The sequence below is a fragment of the Ipomoea nil genome, unplaced genomic scaffold (assembly GCF_001879475.1).
Source record: "Ipomoea nil cultivar Tokyo-kokei standard unplaced genomic scaffold, Asagao_1.1 scaffold2283, whole genome shotgun sequence".
NCBI lineage: Eukaryota > Viridiplantae > Streptophyta > Magnoliopsida > Solanales > Convolvulaceae > Ipomoea > Ipomoea nil.
The window spans coordinates 76,960-95,808 of record NW_017618711.1 but is presented as its reverse complement, the minus strand read 5'-3'; the positions used below and the strand labels follow the sequence as shown (position 1 = coordinate 95,808).

Genomic DNA, 18,849 nt, shown 5'->3' with positions numbered 1-18,849 from the left:
CAGTTACAATTAAATATAGCATGATTAGATTTACTTTAATTAGTTTTAATTTTCTTAATGAAGTGACTTTCTTTATCAGTTTTTTTATGGGAAGCGACGGGACTGTTTGGATTGCTGGAAAATATTTTAAAATAAAAATACATATTAATAAAAAATATTTTAAAATATTTTTTAACCCCTCATAACATGTGTAAATGTTATATTTTTTTAAAAAATACAATTTGATAAATATCGTAATTTCTGTTTATAATAGGTAAAGAAAAAAAATAAATAATTCAAAGATGTGAACAATGATTCACGTTGAGTTATTACCGAAAAAATCAGTCTTTAATCACGGTTAATTGTATGTGACTTTTTTCCGAGTCACTCATCCTGATTGTCTGATTGTTTTAACTCTAGACGAGGATGAATAAAATTTCGTTACTACTACCAATGTCGTCTACAAAGAGATTTTCAATAATGTATAATTCAAGCCATTGATATTATGTTTTTTAATATACAAAGATGACAAAATTGCTATATATCTACATAGAAAATATAACTTCCATATAAATAATTTCTATAACTAAGTTGCTAGACAACGAGTTAATTAGCCCAATTAATACAAATTATAAATACTGATATATAAAATCTCTACAGTTGCAGCAACGGATGCGTATATCTACACGTTAGCTATTAATTGAGAAATTATTTACTTGAATTCAAGCATTGATAACATCAGAAAACATAATCGGTGTAACTCAATTCTTCAATTATATTATATAATATTCGATGTTATAATTTATACAATTGTATATCAATCTAAATATTTTTAAAATATTATAACAAATTCATCCGTGCAACGCACAGGCACAAATACTAGTTAATATAAATGATTTTATTTCCTTTTCTCGAAGTGGCTTGGACACTTAGAGGTAAAACCATGAGAAAAAAATATCACTCTTTTAAGTATTGGTGCGTTTAAATTTAAACCGTATACAATCAAGATTAAGAGTCTAAACGAGCCAAGCTACTTGAGCTCGATTCGACGAATATTAGAATTCGATTCAATTACCATTGTGTCGAGCTCAAGCTCGAGTAATTTGAGTAACGAGTCAAGTCGAATTTAAGTCTCTTAATATTTTGCTCGAACAAATCACGAATCTAATTGAAATTTTTATTTTCTCTGATCTAATATACTTTGTACTTAGAATCTTAGATATAATCATATAATATTACAAATTTAATTACTATATTTATATATTAATGTTTAAATATTATACAATGGCTATACATGCATACCAAATTGATATATTTTTTGAAACAACATACCAAATTGATATAAAACAATTCAATCGGAGTAATATTGGTGAATGGATCGGAATTCGGATATACATGCATATCAAATTGTCGTGTTTAAATCTTCAACTTTTTTTTTCTTTTAATTTATTACGAGAAAAATCAAAATTTTCAACTCTTCATTCCCTTTTGGCCGGGATGCATGCAACTATGCATACTTTATGCTACATTATTAAAATAAAATATCATGACTTATTGGGCTTTGGAAACTAATATGAATATTTTAATGATTTGAAAACTAATATGGAATTTTGTTATGAACGTAATATAATTGACATATGATATTATTAAAGTTTATGGGTGATGAAATTCAAACTTTAAATTTTGTGCGATATACGCAATTTGTGATATTATTAAGATTTTTTGGTGATGTTGGTCATTATCATAACGATACTAAACATTTTAAAATCTAATAATGCCAAATACTTGTGCATTATTGTCAATTATATATATAGTTACTAGTTTTACACGTGCATTGCGCGAATGAGTTAATGTCCAATGTTTATAATTAAATAAATATTTGAAAGTACATCAATGCAAGATTATATATGAGAAGTTCATACATAAGTAATTTAATGTCAAATTTATTTATTTAAATATGTAACTCATAGTATATGGATATAAGATAATATAGGAGATTTATTATAATCGTCACTAATTTTTTTAAAAAAAAATAGTAACCAAGTATTATTGTTGTAAAGTGTTCTAATATATTTAATGAATGCACATACAAAATCAATGATGAATCAACGGTACCAGTCCTTTAGGTGTTTTGCTCAGTATTCATTTAGTTCAACCATTATTGTTGAATGAATTATTGTTGATAAATAAATTCCTAATTTAAGAAATTTAGATGAAGTAGTAAAAATTTAAAAATTTTAAATATAATGTAACCCAAAGATATTGGATGGTTAGTAAATATGATGTAACCAAAAGATCAAAATGCTAAAGAAAGTGTTTGGTTATTCAACAGTTTGGAGCAACAATTTATTTCAAATCACTGAAAATACAAACAATGCAATTTACAATATTTTCACTTAACGCTTTGGAGAATGATTTCCCCAAAACACCCCTATATTAAAAAAGATATATTTACTGTAGAGCCGTTTCGGCTCCTTGAATAACAAGAGCCAATTTAGCTGGCTCACTGTTTGCCCATCAACGGAAGGGCAAACTTAATTTTTAAATTGGAGCCTTGAGGCAAAGTGGCAAAACTAAGGGAGCCGAACGTTCGCTTTCCAATGTCGGCTTTGATATATACTAATTGACAGATCAAGCACTTATCAGTTACTACTACGTCAAAAAGTTATAATTAGTAACAAAAGTGCAACTTTATTATTAGGCTAAAGTGTCATCCCGCACCATGAACCATTCCTGATTATTCGATCAATGATCTTTAATAAGTGACATTTAGAGCCATAAACCATAATTTTTTTTTCGTCTAGAACTTTTTACAGGTTTCCCACAGGTTACTCGTAATAATATTGTTAACATGGAATTTTTTATTAGTTTTTTTTGGTATTTTTCTTCTTTTGCCTTCGTAATTTTATTTCGTATTTTTCTTTTTTCCTAAACGTATAGGCAGGCTATGCGTTTTTCGCTTCTCGTTTCTCCGATCAATTCTGCTCTGTATAGGCTTGCTCTGCGGAGTTTGGTATCAGAGAAACGAGAAGCGAAAAACGCAGAGCAGGCTTATACGTTTAGGAAAAAAGAAAAATACGAAAAAAATAATAATACGAAGGCGAAAGAAGAAAAATACCAAAAAAATAAACTAATAAAAAATTTCATGTCAGCAGTATTATTACCAGTAACTTGTAGGAAACCTATAAAAAGTTATAGACGAAAAATAATTTATGATTTATGGCTCTAAATATCACTTATTAAAGATTATGGTGCGACATGAATAATCAGGAATGGTTCATGGTGCAGAATGACACTTTAACCTTCTTCTTCTTCTTCCTCTTCTTCTTCTTCTTCTTCCTCCTTCTTCTTATTATTATTATTATTATTATTATTATTATTATACTCGTGTAACGGTCAATAATGTCACGTTTCGATGACAAGTGGTCGACTCAGCTCGGTCCTCCAAATAAACCTTCACCCAACATGTAAACTGCCTAAAACAAAATCAAGTTTCACAAGCTACCTATTTTGCATAAATGGATGAGAATTACATCAAATAGTAGTATTTCAATCAAGTTTCACAAGCTACCTATATATTTTGCATAAAAATTAAAATAAACAAAAGAATAGACATATTACATAAATGTTATTTGTATTCTTTTAGCTATTCTGTGAACCAAAATTTCCTAATTGATTTGTAAATTATTTTAATCGGTTTCACACTATATATTTGTATTTAATAATGGGTTTATAATTTGTCGTGAATTGACTTATGAGTTAATACTCTGTCTTATATTACATGTCATATTTAATATTCATTGGTTAAATCAATTCTTTTTTTATTTTTTAGTTTTTTGTGTTTAATAATATTATAATTTTTAAATATATATAAATTAATTAAATCAGACACACCAAATATGATTAAAATATTACACTTCCAACGTAGCAAATTATCAACATACGCACACTTTCGGCGGGGCAAATTGTCATCATACGCACAAGTAGGCTCCGAGTAAAATTCAAATAGAACTTCTCCTAGATAGTTTTGAGTAACTAGGACTATGTGGTCCAATGGTACCTGGGTTGGATTTCCATTTGGAAGGTTGTGAGTTTGAGTTTCAGTGGAGGCATTATTAGCTCTCTTTGTGTTTTAGTAGGTTGAGATAGTATATGAACAGAAACTACAATGTAATAGTAGAGCTAGCAGCATTCAAAAAAAGATAGTTCTGAGTAAATAAATTAAAAAGGAAAGGGATTTTCCCATTTTAAGGAAATAAAAATAAAAATTTCCCACTATCCTATATTGGGACCACATGCAATTAAATGAAAACGTTATTTACAATTTTACATCAAATATTTGAGAACAAGAAGTAAAAGACTGAATAAATTTAAAACTACATGTAATTTTATAGTCCTATATAAAAGTAGATTGATGTTTCGTTTTCTCTCCTAATTTTATTTTGTAATATTCATATTTTTATGTGATATATTTAAATGATAAATACGTAGATTCTTTTAAATGCTTGATGTGATTGATTAATTTGCAAACAACTAATGAATATAAATGATTTTATTTCCATTTCTAGAAGTGGCTTGGACACTACGAGTAAGAGGTAAAACCATGAGAAAAAAATATATATCACTTTTTTTTAAGTATTGGTGTGTTTAAATTTGAACAGTACAGTATACAATCAAGATTAAGAGTCTAAACGAGCCAAGCTACTTGAGCTCGCTTCGACGAATATTAGAATTCGATTCAATTTTTATTGTGTCGAGAAACTCGAGTAGTTTGAGTAACGAGTCAAGTTGAATTCAAGTCTTTTAATATTTTGCTCGAACAAATCATGAATCTAATCAAATTTTTTATTTTCAAATATACTGTGTACTTAGATATAATCATATAATATTACAAATGTAATTAATATATTTATATATTAATGTTTAAATATTATAAAATGGCTATACATGCATATACACCAAATTGATATATTTTTTGAAACAACATACCAATTTGATATAAAACAATTCAATCGGAGTAATATATGTGAATGGATCGGATATACATGATTGTCGTGTTCAAATCTTCAACTTTTTTATTTTTTTTTTAATTACGAGAAAAATCAATTTTTTCAACTCTTCATTTCCCTTTTGGGATGTGTGCAACTATGCATACTTTATGCTACATTATTAAAATATCATGACTTATTAGGCTTTGGAAACTAATATTTTAATGATTTGAAAACTAATATGGAATTTTGTTATGCACGTAATCATGGACGGAGCCTAACGGGGCGGGGCCAGCTGTCCCTTTATCCCATTCATATATAATCTTTGTATGTATATATGTATATATAGTACATGTTTTAATATTAGTATAAAAAACTATTAAATGTCAACAAGAAATAAGTTAGATTAATTTGTCAAGTATATATTTAGTAATAATAAAGGTCAAGGTTCAAATCATATACATAACATTTTTTTTATATTAATAATGAGATTTGTAATTTATAATATGTTTTCTATTCAAATTATTTTATCAAATTAATTATTCTTAGGTAATTTTTTTTTAAATTATCCCTTTTGTTTTAATGTTTCACCTTTACTGGAAAAATTTTCTGAATCCATTCGTCTGTACTTCTTCGCTCCCCTCAACTGAATTTCTGACTCCGTCCCTGCATGTAATATAATTGACATATGATGTTATTAAAGTTATGGGTGATGAAATTTAAACTTTAAATTTTGTGTGCTATATGTAATTTGTGATATTATTAAGATTTATTGGTGATGTAATTTAGACTTTTGGTCATTGTCGTAACTATACTAAACATGCATTTTAAAAGATAATGTCAAATATTTGTGTGTTATTGTCAATTATATATATCTATATCATCCATTTTTTTTAAAAAAAAACCCGGCCTAAGTTTACCTAACTTGTTGAATTGTTTATTAGTTGATGTAAGAATTAAGTGAAGCAGTTGCACAATCAGCATCATCAAACAACTAATATATCGAATCGAATAAGAAATATTATCAAACCTTTATATTTTGTAATATTATTGTACTTGATAAGTTGGATCACTCATTTTTTAATTATTTTATTTGAAAATGAAAATCATTTTTATCTGTTAGCGTAATATACAAAATAGGCAAAAACTGTGTGAGACCATCCCACAAATCATTGTCGTGAGACGGGACGGGTAAAGATGAAAATGTAATACTTATACTGAAAAAATATAATGTTTTGTACTAATAAGTAATAAAGTGTTGTTACTTATAAGGGAAAGTATAATACTTTTTGGAGAAAATAAATACTTTTATATTTCGATTTAAGGATCCGTTCGGAAACTCGAAAAATAGCTTCTGGAAGTCATTTTCCAGATTTTTCTGTGTTTGAGTATTCCAGGAAAATAAAGTCAAAGGAAAATATTAATTATGATCAATGAAAATAAATACAAAAAATGAAGGATTGGAAAATCTCCATTCGAGCCGTCTATAGGGAACAAAACCGAGTTGCGGATGCCTTAGCCATTTTCGGAGCTTTCCAATGTGACGCCTGGACAACTTTCAGCTCGTGTCCCATTATAAGTGAAGAGGCTTACCTTCAAGACATAGCCCGTGTGACTAGTGCTCGCAGAGTTAGGGAGTCCAACCAGTAGTTTGTGTCTCCCTCGGGTCTCTCCCGTCCTTTCGATCCAAAAAAAAAAAAAAAAAAAAAAAAGTTTCAATTTGACAAAAAATGTCTTCCTATTTTTAGTTTGCAGACATTTTCCGAATTCTTTATTTTCCTGTATTTATCTTCTCTCTTATCTCTTTTTAATCTAATTTCCGAATTACTATTACCACCGCCACCATAACCAATACAACGTAACACCATCACCACCACTACCACCATCATCATCACCACCAATAATTATTATTATTATTATTATTATTATTATTATTATTATTATTATCAACACCACCACACCCCCACCACTACTACTACTACTACTACTATCATCCATCACACCACCACACCCCCACCACCACCACTACTACTACTACTACTATCATCCATCACACCACCACACCCCCACCACTACTACTAATCCCTCGTTGGATTGTAGGCACATCTTTTGGGTGTGATAGCTAACCTGGAGATTTAAAGCTGCTCCATACCCAAAGCCAAGGATCGAACCCTTGACCTTTAATTTATTCAAACACTTTATTCATTATTAATATTACATTTTTCATTATAAATCTTATATTTTCATCTGACTTGACTCGTCTCACGGATTAGCACACTTTGGGTTGCGGAGGAGCTATTATCGTCCAGCTCACATGAGAGTCAACCTATAAAATATGTATATTTCACACAATTAAAAATTATATATCATCACCCAAAAAGCCCATGATTTTTACGATTTGGTTTCAACGTAAAAATATTGTGTCTCTCTTTCTTTTCCCTTTCCATTATCTTTATTTTATTTACTCAAATCAATTATGTTAGCCCACCGAATGAGTACTCCGGAATCATAAAACCAACAATTTCCATGGCCTTTTGGGAAAGCGTCACGAGGTTTAAAGATGATGATTTTGATGTAGATGAAAATGATCCTTAAAGTCTTTGAACATGACCGTTTATAATAGGATGGAGGTAGTGTATACGGTACTCACGTCTCCTTATGGCAATTGAGTACTTACTGCCTAATTAAAAAGAAGGTCCCGGTGTGAGTGTCGGACCTGCGTCCGTATACACCGGGGATGCACAGCATAACGATTGATTGTCTTCCTTTAATGCGTAACTACTGTTTTTAATTATTATTTTGACTAAACTAATTAATAAAGACCTTGTGGTCAAACGATATAATTGTTACTTTCCCAAATGGGAGGTCATAGGTTTGAACATTGAATCTTTGTATTTCAATATGTTAAGAAAGCATGTATATATGAACAACTACTACATTGTAACAAAGTCAATAGTATTAAAAAATAATAATAAATCATATTGTCATATGTATTTTTATCAATCGTTATACCGTGCATCAGGGCGCACAATGCATTATGCGTCCTGACCAAAATGACGTCGTTTTTATTGTTTAGATTTTATGTGTATTATGTTACGAGTTTATGTGTATTCTGTTATAAGTTTATGTGTAATATGTATTATGTTAGATTATGTGTATTCTGTTATGAGTTTATGTACATCCGAAACAAGTATTTTTTTTTTTTTTGAATTTAACAAACGACGTCGTTTTGGCCAAGACGCATAATGCGTTGTGCACCCTGGTGCAGAGTATAATTTGTCTATGTTTATACCTTCACCATTATTGGGCCGTTTGGGCTTATATCATCACTTACCTTTAAGCGTTATCATTATCATTCTTCCAAAAGGTTGAACCCCAACCCTAAGGGCCCACCACACCCCGGCTCAACGCGTTATCATTATCATAAATTCATCAATCGCTAACACGTGCTCACCTTGCATGGTGCGCACAAATCTATATCCATAATTTTTATATTGTAGATTCATAATTTCTATACTATATATCCATAATTTCTAGACTCTCGGTGAGCTAAAATTTATACTTTAGATTCATAATTTCTAACCACGAATCTATATCCATAATTTTTATACTGTAGATCCATAATTTCTATACTGCATATCCATAATTTTGAGACTCTCGGTAAGCTAAAATTTATACTTTAGATTCATAATTTTAGCTCACCGAGAATATAAAAATTTATGAATCTACAATATAAAAATTATAGATATACAATATAGAAATTATGCATATAGATTTGTGTGCATCATGTGCATAGTGAGCACGTGCTCACATCATAATTTGCCTAAATTCATAATAGTTGCCTTGTATGCTTGAATGCCAGCTTATGTAACATTTGTTTGTCCTTTTGGGGTCAAATTGCAAAATTGTTCTAGATAATTGGGCTTTAACTATCAATACTTTAAAATTGAGGGCAATGTATGTAATATACCGAAAACTTTAAAAGGTGCAAATGAATCAAGCGCGTCATCGTCTTTGCGCTCCAAGTGTCGAAAAGTAGGTGAATATATAAGCAACAGGCGGGAGGCGCGTAACATTGGAGAGCGCGTTTAAATCAGTTATCGGAAAGCTGCGCGGTGGCGGTTGGCCGGAAAAGATGGGGACTACTAATCCTGAATTGGAAGCACTGTTCGCGGACAAGAAGCGTGTGAGAAACCCTCTCGTTCCCCTCGGTACATTTCTCTTTTTCAAAACCCTAGCTATCTGTCGGCACATTTCTATCCTTCAGTGTACATGCAATTCGAATATTACTGATTATATGTGATTGAGTGTTTTATGTGGATATGAGAACACTCTCTATCTAGGATAAATGTCTTACTTTGAGAATTGATGTCAATTGTCTTCCCAATCAAGCCAATCATAGAAGAGAACTTAGCTCAATGGCAGAAGGATTTGTATACTGGCAGTAATCCTTTGATTATCATATAATTTTGCTTGCAATGATAAAGGAAAACAATTATTGTATAGGGTAAAAACAATGATAATGGAAAACAATTATTGTATAGGATAAAAGCAATGATACAAAGCTATGAGCAAAACAAATTCTAATTCTAAAAGCAAACTTTTACTCAATTACAGAAGAATCTCTATATGATAGAAGATGACACCAAACATAAAACTGAGGGCTATTATTTCCTTTTTATTTGCCTTAATTTAGGTGAAAGTTGGGCTTCCCATCTGCAATTCTGACAGTATTTGAATTTGTTTTGGTGATAGCTATGTGTATAGGTATGTATCAAACCCAATTCATAGACATCTGTGATCCACTGACCTGTGACCAAAACTTGGTCTATGTTGGACGTAGTTACTTTATGGCCTTTAGTAAACTTTATTTTCAATGTAGGTGAGGTTAGCATAAGGCATGTAAGTGAAGTTTGTCCTTTAGATGACAATGGTAAACAAAGATATATCTTACCAGTATAGGGTGTCTATATAGTTATGTGAATGCATTGGTTAGTTAACTTGAATGGCTTCCATCTCTATAATAAGTTAATGGTTCAATTCACTTCTAGTAGATGTCTTGGACAGTGCCCATCTAATGGCATCATTTACTTGGTCTTCACTACAATTACTGTGCTGGTGAATGACTCAGTTGATGGTGGCAGAAGTAGATGTGTTGGCAGTGTTGCAGGTGGTGAGTTGGTGATCATATTGAATAGTTATATGAAAGTATGCTACCTGTTGTGGTATATGCATACTAATGGTGAATATAGTATTGGTGAGGACTGAGTAGTGGCTTAGGACATTCGGCTCAAAGAGAACTTACTAATTTCTCTGTTCTTTCTGGCTTGGGTTTGCTTGGGTCTGAGTCCATAAGTAACATCAGAAGCTTCAATCTCTGAGAATGAGATGTTTCCTGTGTGTTTCCATTACATTGGCATCAGTTTTAGAGTGGCTTTCTAAGGCAAATAGTTTCATGTAATGGAGCTTCTAGTGCATTGGCGTGGAAAGTCCAAGGATGTTTCTACATCCTGTTTCAAAAAGAGTTTAACCTAGTGTTTTGAATTCACCCTTGTAATTAAAAGTTTTTTGTAATCAAATTCAAAATTTGTACAATCGTCAATCACCATTCACCAACATCTTGGCAAGTAAAAATGCGGGTGGGTTTTCTTATGTACATAAAATATGTGATTGAGCCTCTTAACATTGGTTTATTTTGCCCTTGGAATTTCAGGTGCACTTGTCACTGCAGGAGTGCTCACAGCTGGATTGATTAGTTTCCGGCAAGGAAATTCTAATTTAGGTCAGAAGCTAATGAGGGCTCGTGTAGTTGCACAGGGCGCTACGGTGGCGTTGATGGTTGGGACTGCTTACTACTATGGGGACAACCTCAAACATGCTTAAAACTGTATGACTGCAAAAGTAGCAATCTCTGCGGCCTCATTTTTCATTCTCAAGACTTAATGCTTTTTACTACCAAGAAATGATCAGTTGATCACACACCTTGCTACAAAGGCATCTTTACCTCATTCAGCTCTTCCAAGTTCCACCATGAATGCTGTAAGTCAAAAACTCCTTTTTTTTTTTTTGTTTCCTGAACTGTTTAGATGCTTCATTCAATAAGCCAAGCAGTAGCCATTTTGTATAACAAAGATGTATACAACTCATGTTTGATTGATTCTTGAGTTTCTTGATGTTCATCATCGAGATATACATGAACTCATTATTGTGAACTATAATGTTCTCTCTTCTGAAGGGTTGAGCCATAGAGCTAACACTATGATCAATAATTCCATTTGATGTGTTTTTTCTTATCCATAAATACTATCTCATCAATGGCTTTAAAGACGCTTGTAGGTACAATACTGAGGATAGTAAGTGGTGCATTACATCATGCCATGTCTAGCGACACTTGCACTCATTTTGCAAGTGCAGTGTCTCAAGATTTATACCGTACAAGACATTCTGATTCTGAAATCTGTACCCAAATCACATCACACCACACTAACCCCCACCTACTCTATAATTGCACTCATTTTCTCAGCCTTGGTGTTCTTCTTTCTCTGAAAAATATCTAATCAACTGTTAAAGTGAAAAGCAAAGCCAAACCAAGGACATCCCAGTGCCAGTTATCCGCTGACATGATAAGTCCGAAACTTTTAATTGAAATGAAACACATAATTGATTTATCATATTATTGAGAGGATAGAAAAGGGAAAAACAACCTCCTTTACAACTCTGACTCATGCTTGATTGCAATAATGCAACCCATATAGGACCATATGAATATTCATCTGTCTCCAATTTTTTGATGTGTTGGCCCTTATCTCAAAAGGAAAAAGATGACTTGATATTATCATCAAGGTTGAAAAATTACATATCAGCAAACACATTTATGTTAATCATTTCACCCAACCAGCCTTTTTACAGATAGGGAAAAGATTTATGATGCTTCATAGATATGGCTCATCATCATCATCATCGAATATTTTATGTTCTCCATTGGGAAATGGAGTTGCACTTCATATCTACAGCAATCATTATCATCAACAAAGAACTGTTAATGGCACCTGAACATATATAGTTGCCTCACACTCATTACCAAGAAGATTGATTGGCCTTTTTCTTTTAATACAAGGGGGGACAGAAAGAAACGATAGATTGGGCGGCCTTCTGCATCATATGCGATGGTGCTGTAATTGCAAGAGTCTTGAATATGCTCCTTCTGGGCGGCTGATGAGCTCGGAATGGCTGCCGTGCTCTACAATGCGGCCGTCTTGCACCACGCCGATACTGTCCACGTTCCGGACGGTTGACAACCGGTGCGCCACCAGAACGGTGGTTCTGCCTCTCATCAACCTTTCGAGCGCTTCTTGCAGCATGCACTCTGATTCGGCGTCCAGTGCGCTCGTGGCCTCGTCTAGTAGAAGTATCGCGGGGTTCTTGAGAACCGCCCTGGCGATGGCGATTCGTTGCTTCTGGCCGCCTGAGAGCTGAACTCCTCTCTCCCCGACCTGCGTTCTGTACCCTTCGGGCAATGCACTGACGAAGGCGTGCACGTTGGCTGCGCGAGCTGCTTCCGTGACTTCTGCTTCGGTTGCATCCTCTTTACCGTAAGCTATGTTGTCGAAAATGGTGGCGGCGAACAGCGCTGGCTCCTGCTGAACTAGCCCGATTTTAAGCCTCAGAGACTTCAAGTTGAGCCTCCTTATGTCTTTCCCATCAACCATAACTTTTCCGGCGATTGGATCATAGAACCGTTCGATCAACGCAATGACAGAGCTCTTTCCTGAACCACTGGCACCAACGAGAGCCTGGCTCTTACCAGCCCGGATCCTGAGGCTAAGATCCTTGAACACAGCCACGTCCGGGCGCGATGGGTATGCAAAGTCGACGTGGTGCAGCTCAATGTCCCCGCGAACTGAATCCACAGGATCGGCATCGGGATCGTCAGGGTCGATCCTGGTGGGGCGGTCGAGGATGGAGAAAACCGAGACCACTGCTTCACCACCCCTGATGATCTCCGGAGCCAGGCTGACAGTTTCCGCTACTGAGTTGGCCGTTACTACCAGGACCACGAAAACCTTAATGACCTTCGAGAATGTCGACAGGCCCTTGCTGACGAGGTGCACGCCATACCATAGGATTAGCGCCTCAGAAGAATAGAGGGCGAGCTGGGAGAGACCGAACAGGAAACCAGACATATTGCAGCGGCGACAGCTTTGCCTTAGCGGAACTCTAAGCTCTACCCCGAACAAAGAAAGGATCTTCTCTTGGGCGTTGAAGGCCGCCACGGTTCTAATGTTGCTTACTCCTTCCCCTGCAATCATGCTCGACTTCGCATGCGCTTTCGCGGTGTCCCCTGCAAACCCTTTCATGGAGAGTTGCTGTGCCATGCAAAATAACAGAATAAACTGTCAGGGCACTCCGTTGTTTTTCCGCTAGATTACATACAGAAGTACGGGATGAACGAGGGCATTACCTGAGCGAAATTAGCAAGAACGAGAAGGGGAAACGTGGCGAGAATGAGTAGTGAGACCCGCCATTCCACAATGAATGCAACGATGAATGAAGTGAAGAGCGATGTCATATTCTGCAGTATCACCGATATTCTCTCCGCGATGGCAGATTTAACATCTGCAGCATCTGTGGCCAAGCGAGCCGCGAGAAGACTCGAATTGTTCTCCTCCTCGTCAAACCATCCGACTTCGTTCCTTAGAATTGCTGGGGATTTCACCAAAAACGTTAATACATAAAGTCAGTTAAATCCTATAGAAGATGAACTTGTTATACGATTATACCTGCCAGCATCATCCTTCTGACTCGTGTAGTGAGATTCTCCCCCATAATGCTGAAGAAATAATGCTGAATCAGATATGCAACAACGGCGTAAAGACCTACTCCGATATAAATGAAGACGAACTCCTTGGTCTTTCGCTCCATGCTAGCGGGATTCGTGTAGTAGAAAACCTCGATCATATTGCTCATCACAATCGCAAAAGTTGGACCGATAAAACCCGAGAGAACAGATCCTACGGCACCCATTATCGAATAGGGCCATTCCGGGGCATTTAGTGTAAGAAGCCGGCAGAAATACCCATCTGGTGCTCGAGTTTTCCTATCTGTTTCAGCGTTCGAAACCATCTCTACGCGTCCATCGGCTCCTGTGCTGTAAGAATAGCTCAAGTTCCTCAAACTGCCAGAGCGGAGACTCAGAGATTTCGTTGAAAGCGAATGGCTTAGCCTCGTTGAACGTGTACGACGAGTTGAAGGGTTTGAAAAGTCTCGGTTCCCAACCATTTCCTGGAATCTAATTAAGGACGCATATGCCCCCCCGGCTTTGGCAATCAATTCTTCGTGAGTTCCCGTCTCGACAACTTGCCCTTGCTGTATAACTGCAATGGAATCGACGTTTTTAATCGTAGACAGCCGATGAGCAACCACCACTGTCGTTCTGCCGACCATCAGACGATCAAGAGCTTCCTGAACAATGCTCTCCGAACCTGCATCAAGGGCGCTCGTAGCTTCGTCCAGCAGGAGAATCTTCGGGTTCTTTAGCATAGCTCTCGCAATCGCTATTCTCTGTTTCTGCCCGCCCGAAAGTTGGACACCGCGCTCTCCTACCTAGATTGAAACAAAATTTTCAATTTATTCAACGGAATGAACCAATGTGTCTGTTTTTCACTATGTCGCTGTTTTTAAGGTTAACGAGAACCGACCTGAGTGTTGTATCCATTCGGCAGCAAGGTAATAAAGCCGTGAGCATTAGCAGCAGAGGCAGCAGCCTCCACTTCGGCCATGGTTGCATCGGGCTTTCCATAGAGTATGTTCTCGAGTATGGTGGTAGCGAAAAGTGCGGGTTCTTGGTTCACCAAACCGATCTGATCTCGCAACCATCTTAGCTGCAATGTCCTTATGTCCACATTGTCCAGCAAAATTTCACCTGGCACGATTAATAATATAACGAGTTGAATAACAACTAACAGATTGATAGGGCGCAAGAAAATGAGAAATACCTTCTTTAGGATCATAGAACCTTTCTATTAGCGAAACCACAGTGCTTTTCCCCGAGCCGCTCCCGCCAACAACTGCAACTGTCTTCCCAGCGGGGAAGAAGATGGAGAAATTTCTGAAGATAAAAACGTCGGGTCTTGAAGGGTAGCTGAAGGTTACGTTCTTGAACTCGATGTTTCCATTGACCTCAGCCAAGGACTTCCCATCGGTAGGATCTTGAACTATCGTCGGTTTTTGTTTTATCATCTCGAATAATTTGTACCCTGCAGCTTTGCCTTTACTGAACGCCCCGAGATTGGAGAACGACTGACCTAAACTCCTGGAAAGATGCAACAATCAATTAGTTTCTTTAAGTGCTGGATTTAAACAAGATATGTACACATTTCTGTATGTTCGTTCTTACATGCCACCGACAATGGCCGAGAAAATAGCAGTGAATGCCTTCCCGCCATCGGTCTGACCGTTCCTAATGAAAACGCCGGCATACCAGAATACTAGCGCCCACGACATGCACGCTATTCCATAGGTGCATCCCAAACCCAAGCCTTTAGCCATCCCGGCCTTGTAACCGAGTTTCAACGTCTTTTGAATCGCATCGGAATACGAGTTTAGCGCCTTGCTCTCGCCCACATATGAATACACGGTCCTCACTTGTGCAATGGCCTACACCGACACCAGATTTATTAAGGAGCAACAAAAAACAACGAAAAAGTTATCCTTAATTGATGATAGCGATAGCTACACCTGTTCGGCAATGATACCAGCATTGGCATACGATTCCCGAGTTTTGGAGGTGAGGCCGGTGAGGGTGTAGGCATAAAACCCCCCGGCAAAAGCGATTCCGGGAATCACCGCCACGCTGAGCAGAGCTAGCCTCCATGCTGACACGAAACCGACCACCAATCCCGCCAAGAATGTCGAGATGTAATGGATGAAATTCCCCACCTAAAAAGGTAAAAGTGCAAGAACAAAGAATAACGTAAATCCATCATGCCTTTCACTATCAGCCCATCACTCGCTCCTAGCTACTACCATCATTAAGGTCAAAGCTACCCAAAAATGATTTCACATTACACCAAACCATAGAGCCCCACTTGACTAATCTCGATGTAACATCTTTTACAAAAACAGTTTTTCATTAAACTCCAAGAACAGAAAACCGCAGCCAAACTTAGACTATTCTGCTAACATGCATAAATGTGAAAGAATGAAGCTAGTGGGGTCCTGCAATAATGGACACCCTTGACCCTACAACCCATATGATCACCATTTCCTTCTTTAGCTTCAAACCATGGATGCAGTATTCACAGTTACAGTCTCCGAAGAAAAAAAAAAAAAAAAGAAGTCATTTTCTACTAAAAACGAAACCAAAAAGAATCACCCGAACCTTCTCGCTAATGGCATCCTGAACCAGAAGAGTGTCTGTTGAGACACTGAAAACAATATCCCCAGTTCTCGCATCTGTATCAAAGAATCCAACGTCCTGTTTCAACACCGCCTCCAAATACTTCCTCCTCAAAGCGTTAGCCTGTCTCTCCCCACTGTACATCCAACACGCAATCTCTGTACACATTCCATCACATTAACAGTTAACAAAAGGGGCAATCCTAGTCAAGTTAGTCCGACTATTGTCTCGGGTTAACCACAAAGTTACAAGTTTGTTAGTCTGACTATTGTCTCGATAACCACAAAGTTATAAAGTCTAACTCTTAACGGGAATAGCCCATCGACCTTCTTGGTTCAGCTATGGACAATCTAGGCTAATTTACTAGATAGTGACTAAAGTTGGTTTACCTTCTTGGGCTAGTAAACCTGTAATGATTGCGGGTTTTCCTTAGTCACCCAAACAGTTACCAAATTGGGGTTTTTTTTTTCCGATTTTTTCCAGTTTTTTCCAGGAATCAAACTGTTGAAGAAAACGACATGAGGAAGATCATATGGGAAAAGAGAGGAGACGTGTGAGACTGGGTTCCAAAGTATTATTATCAATTAAATTAAGAAGAAAGAGGAGAAAAACGACAGGGGGACGGTCCACGGACCACGTGCAAAAGTCCGACACAACACTATGACTGATCCTAGCTAACCTCTGGCTTCATCGCAGAGAAACAAAACAGCTTTGAAACTATAAATAAGAAACAATTCAATCCAAACAAAAGCTGAGTTGTCGACCCAGATTGGTGTTAGCAGTTATAATTCAAACAAAAATAAAATAACCCATTCAAAATAAATCAACAGTGCTCACCTGCATAGGATGACACGCAGACCAGCAGGCCAAGATACACGAAATACAGAGCGTACTGCAATTCACAGACGCCCAAAGGGATCAGCTTTTTTTATTATCATCAGATCTAAATTCAATGGAAATAAGAAAGAATGCATCTTTTTTGTATTCCAGACCTTGGATACTTCATGGGTCATCTTGTGGAAATCAGCCTGGTTTTTCCCGAAGCCATTAACCATCTCCCCAAACAGGAGGAAGAAGACGGGCATTGAAGAGCCGTGAACAATGGCGCCCAGGCTCCCGGAGATCATAAGAACCCAGTCCAACTTATCCGCCAAAGAAAACAGCTGAAAAAACGGAAGCGCCTCTTCCTTCTTCTTCTCCGCCTCCGGCATTGCATTCCCTTCCCCACCACTATTACCAGTCTCCGCCATTTCTGCACCTCAACCCCCCACCCCTTTTCTTTCTCACATCAAAATCAGGTGTTTGGTCAACCCAGAAGACTCTCCCCGTGACAATGAACCATCGAAACAAAGATCTAAAGCTCACACACACATGTGATTGATATCTTTGGTCTCTATTCCCTGTAGGGTGCGTCGCTGACCGGATGTCGGTTGGGGTTTAAAGCATCGAGAAGAGAGTGGTGGGAAGTTGTGAGTGAGAGCTAAAGAAAAAAGCTTCGATTGCCGTGGAAAGATGGTGGGTGGATGGGTATGACCGGTAGTCAAAATTAGCTCTCTGCAACCAGTTGAACAAGAAAGAGTGAGAGGTTCTGTAAACTGCAGGGTATGATAGGTCGGTTTATTTATAGATGAGGGGTAACAAAATGTTGCATTTTTAAAAAAAAAAATTAACTCTTTATGCAAATAGATTTTTCTTTTTTACTCTTTAAATATAATGATTATTTTATCTCAACAATTTAAAAAAATCAACTAAAAATACAACTATAAAGTAATAGAGCAATCTACTACATAATGCACACAATCTACTATAAGTATGACTGGTAAATGACGGTGAAAGTAGATTGTATTCATTAATGAAAGATTGTGTGCATGCACACTTACGAAGTTCTCACTTCATTCATGATTCTCACATGAACACAAACATATATATATATATATATATATATATATATATATATATATATATATATATACACACACACACATGAGAACTAGGTTGTGAGAAGGAGTGGACTAATCTCATTTACTCCCTTTAGTATGATTAATGGTTGAAAATAAGAAAAAATAATACAAATGTAATAAAATTTTCATAATTTTGATCGTACATTTGAAACGTTTGATAATGCATCCGTGTAAAGTTAATTATACATGCACTATCAAGTGTTTCTAAATGTATCATTGTAAGTACAGAGTATGAAAATGCCTCCATGTTTTACTTTATTTTCAACTCTTGTTCTAGATAGACGGATAAATTAGTTCGTGCGGTAATTACTGGTTTTTATATGATCTTGGTCATACATACATACATATATAGGAAAAAGTTCAAATGCGGCGAGGCCTTCCCGTGCGGCGGTTTTCAGAATACACCAATAGTGTAAAGGAAACACATCACAATGAAATATAAAAATACACCAAAAAATACATCATATACCTCTCTACCACTAATGATATATTTTCGAACAGTGTGTGGTGCTTTTAGTCATAT

The 18,849-nt window shown here is 36.2% G+C and overlaps 2 protein-coding genes across 2 annotated transcripts; one reads left to right on the top strand and one right to left on the bottom strand.

Annotated features, from left to right (window-relative positions):
- Window positions 1-8,967: 8,967 nt before the first annotated feature.
- LOC109151265 (RING-H2 finger protein ATL48-like) lies at window positions 8,968-11,264 on the top strand. Its single transcript, XM_019299185.1, has 2 exons — window positions 8,968-9,178; window positions 10,681-11,264. Exons 1-2 carry the CDS (start codon window positions 9,103-9,105, stop codon window positions 10,848-10,850), a joined length of 246 nt encoding a protein of 81 aa, XP_019154730.1. The 5' UTR covers window positions 8,968-9,102; the 3' UTR covers window positions 10,851-11,264.
- Window positions 11,265-11,774: 510 nt separating this feature from the next.
- Window positions 11,775-17,976, bottom strand: LOC109151260 (ABC transporter B family member 19-like). The gene is made up of 10 exons (XM_019299178.1): window positions 17,358-17,976; window positions 17,203-17,257; window positions 16,348-16,523; window positions 15,705-15,905; window positions 15,364-15,623; window positions 14,963-15,279; window positions 14,666-14,889; window positions 13,748-14,570; window positions 13,429-13,670; window positions 11,775-13,333 (listed from the first exon to the last, which is right to left on the bottom strand). Exons 1-10 carry the CDS (start codon window positions 17,613-17,615, stop codon window positions 12,125-12,127), a joined length of 3,765 nt encoding a protein of 1,254 aa, XP_019154723.1. The 5' UTR covers window positions 17,616-17,976; the 3' UTR covers window positions 11,775-12,124.
- Window positions 17,977-18,849: the final 873 nt, after the last annotated feature.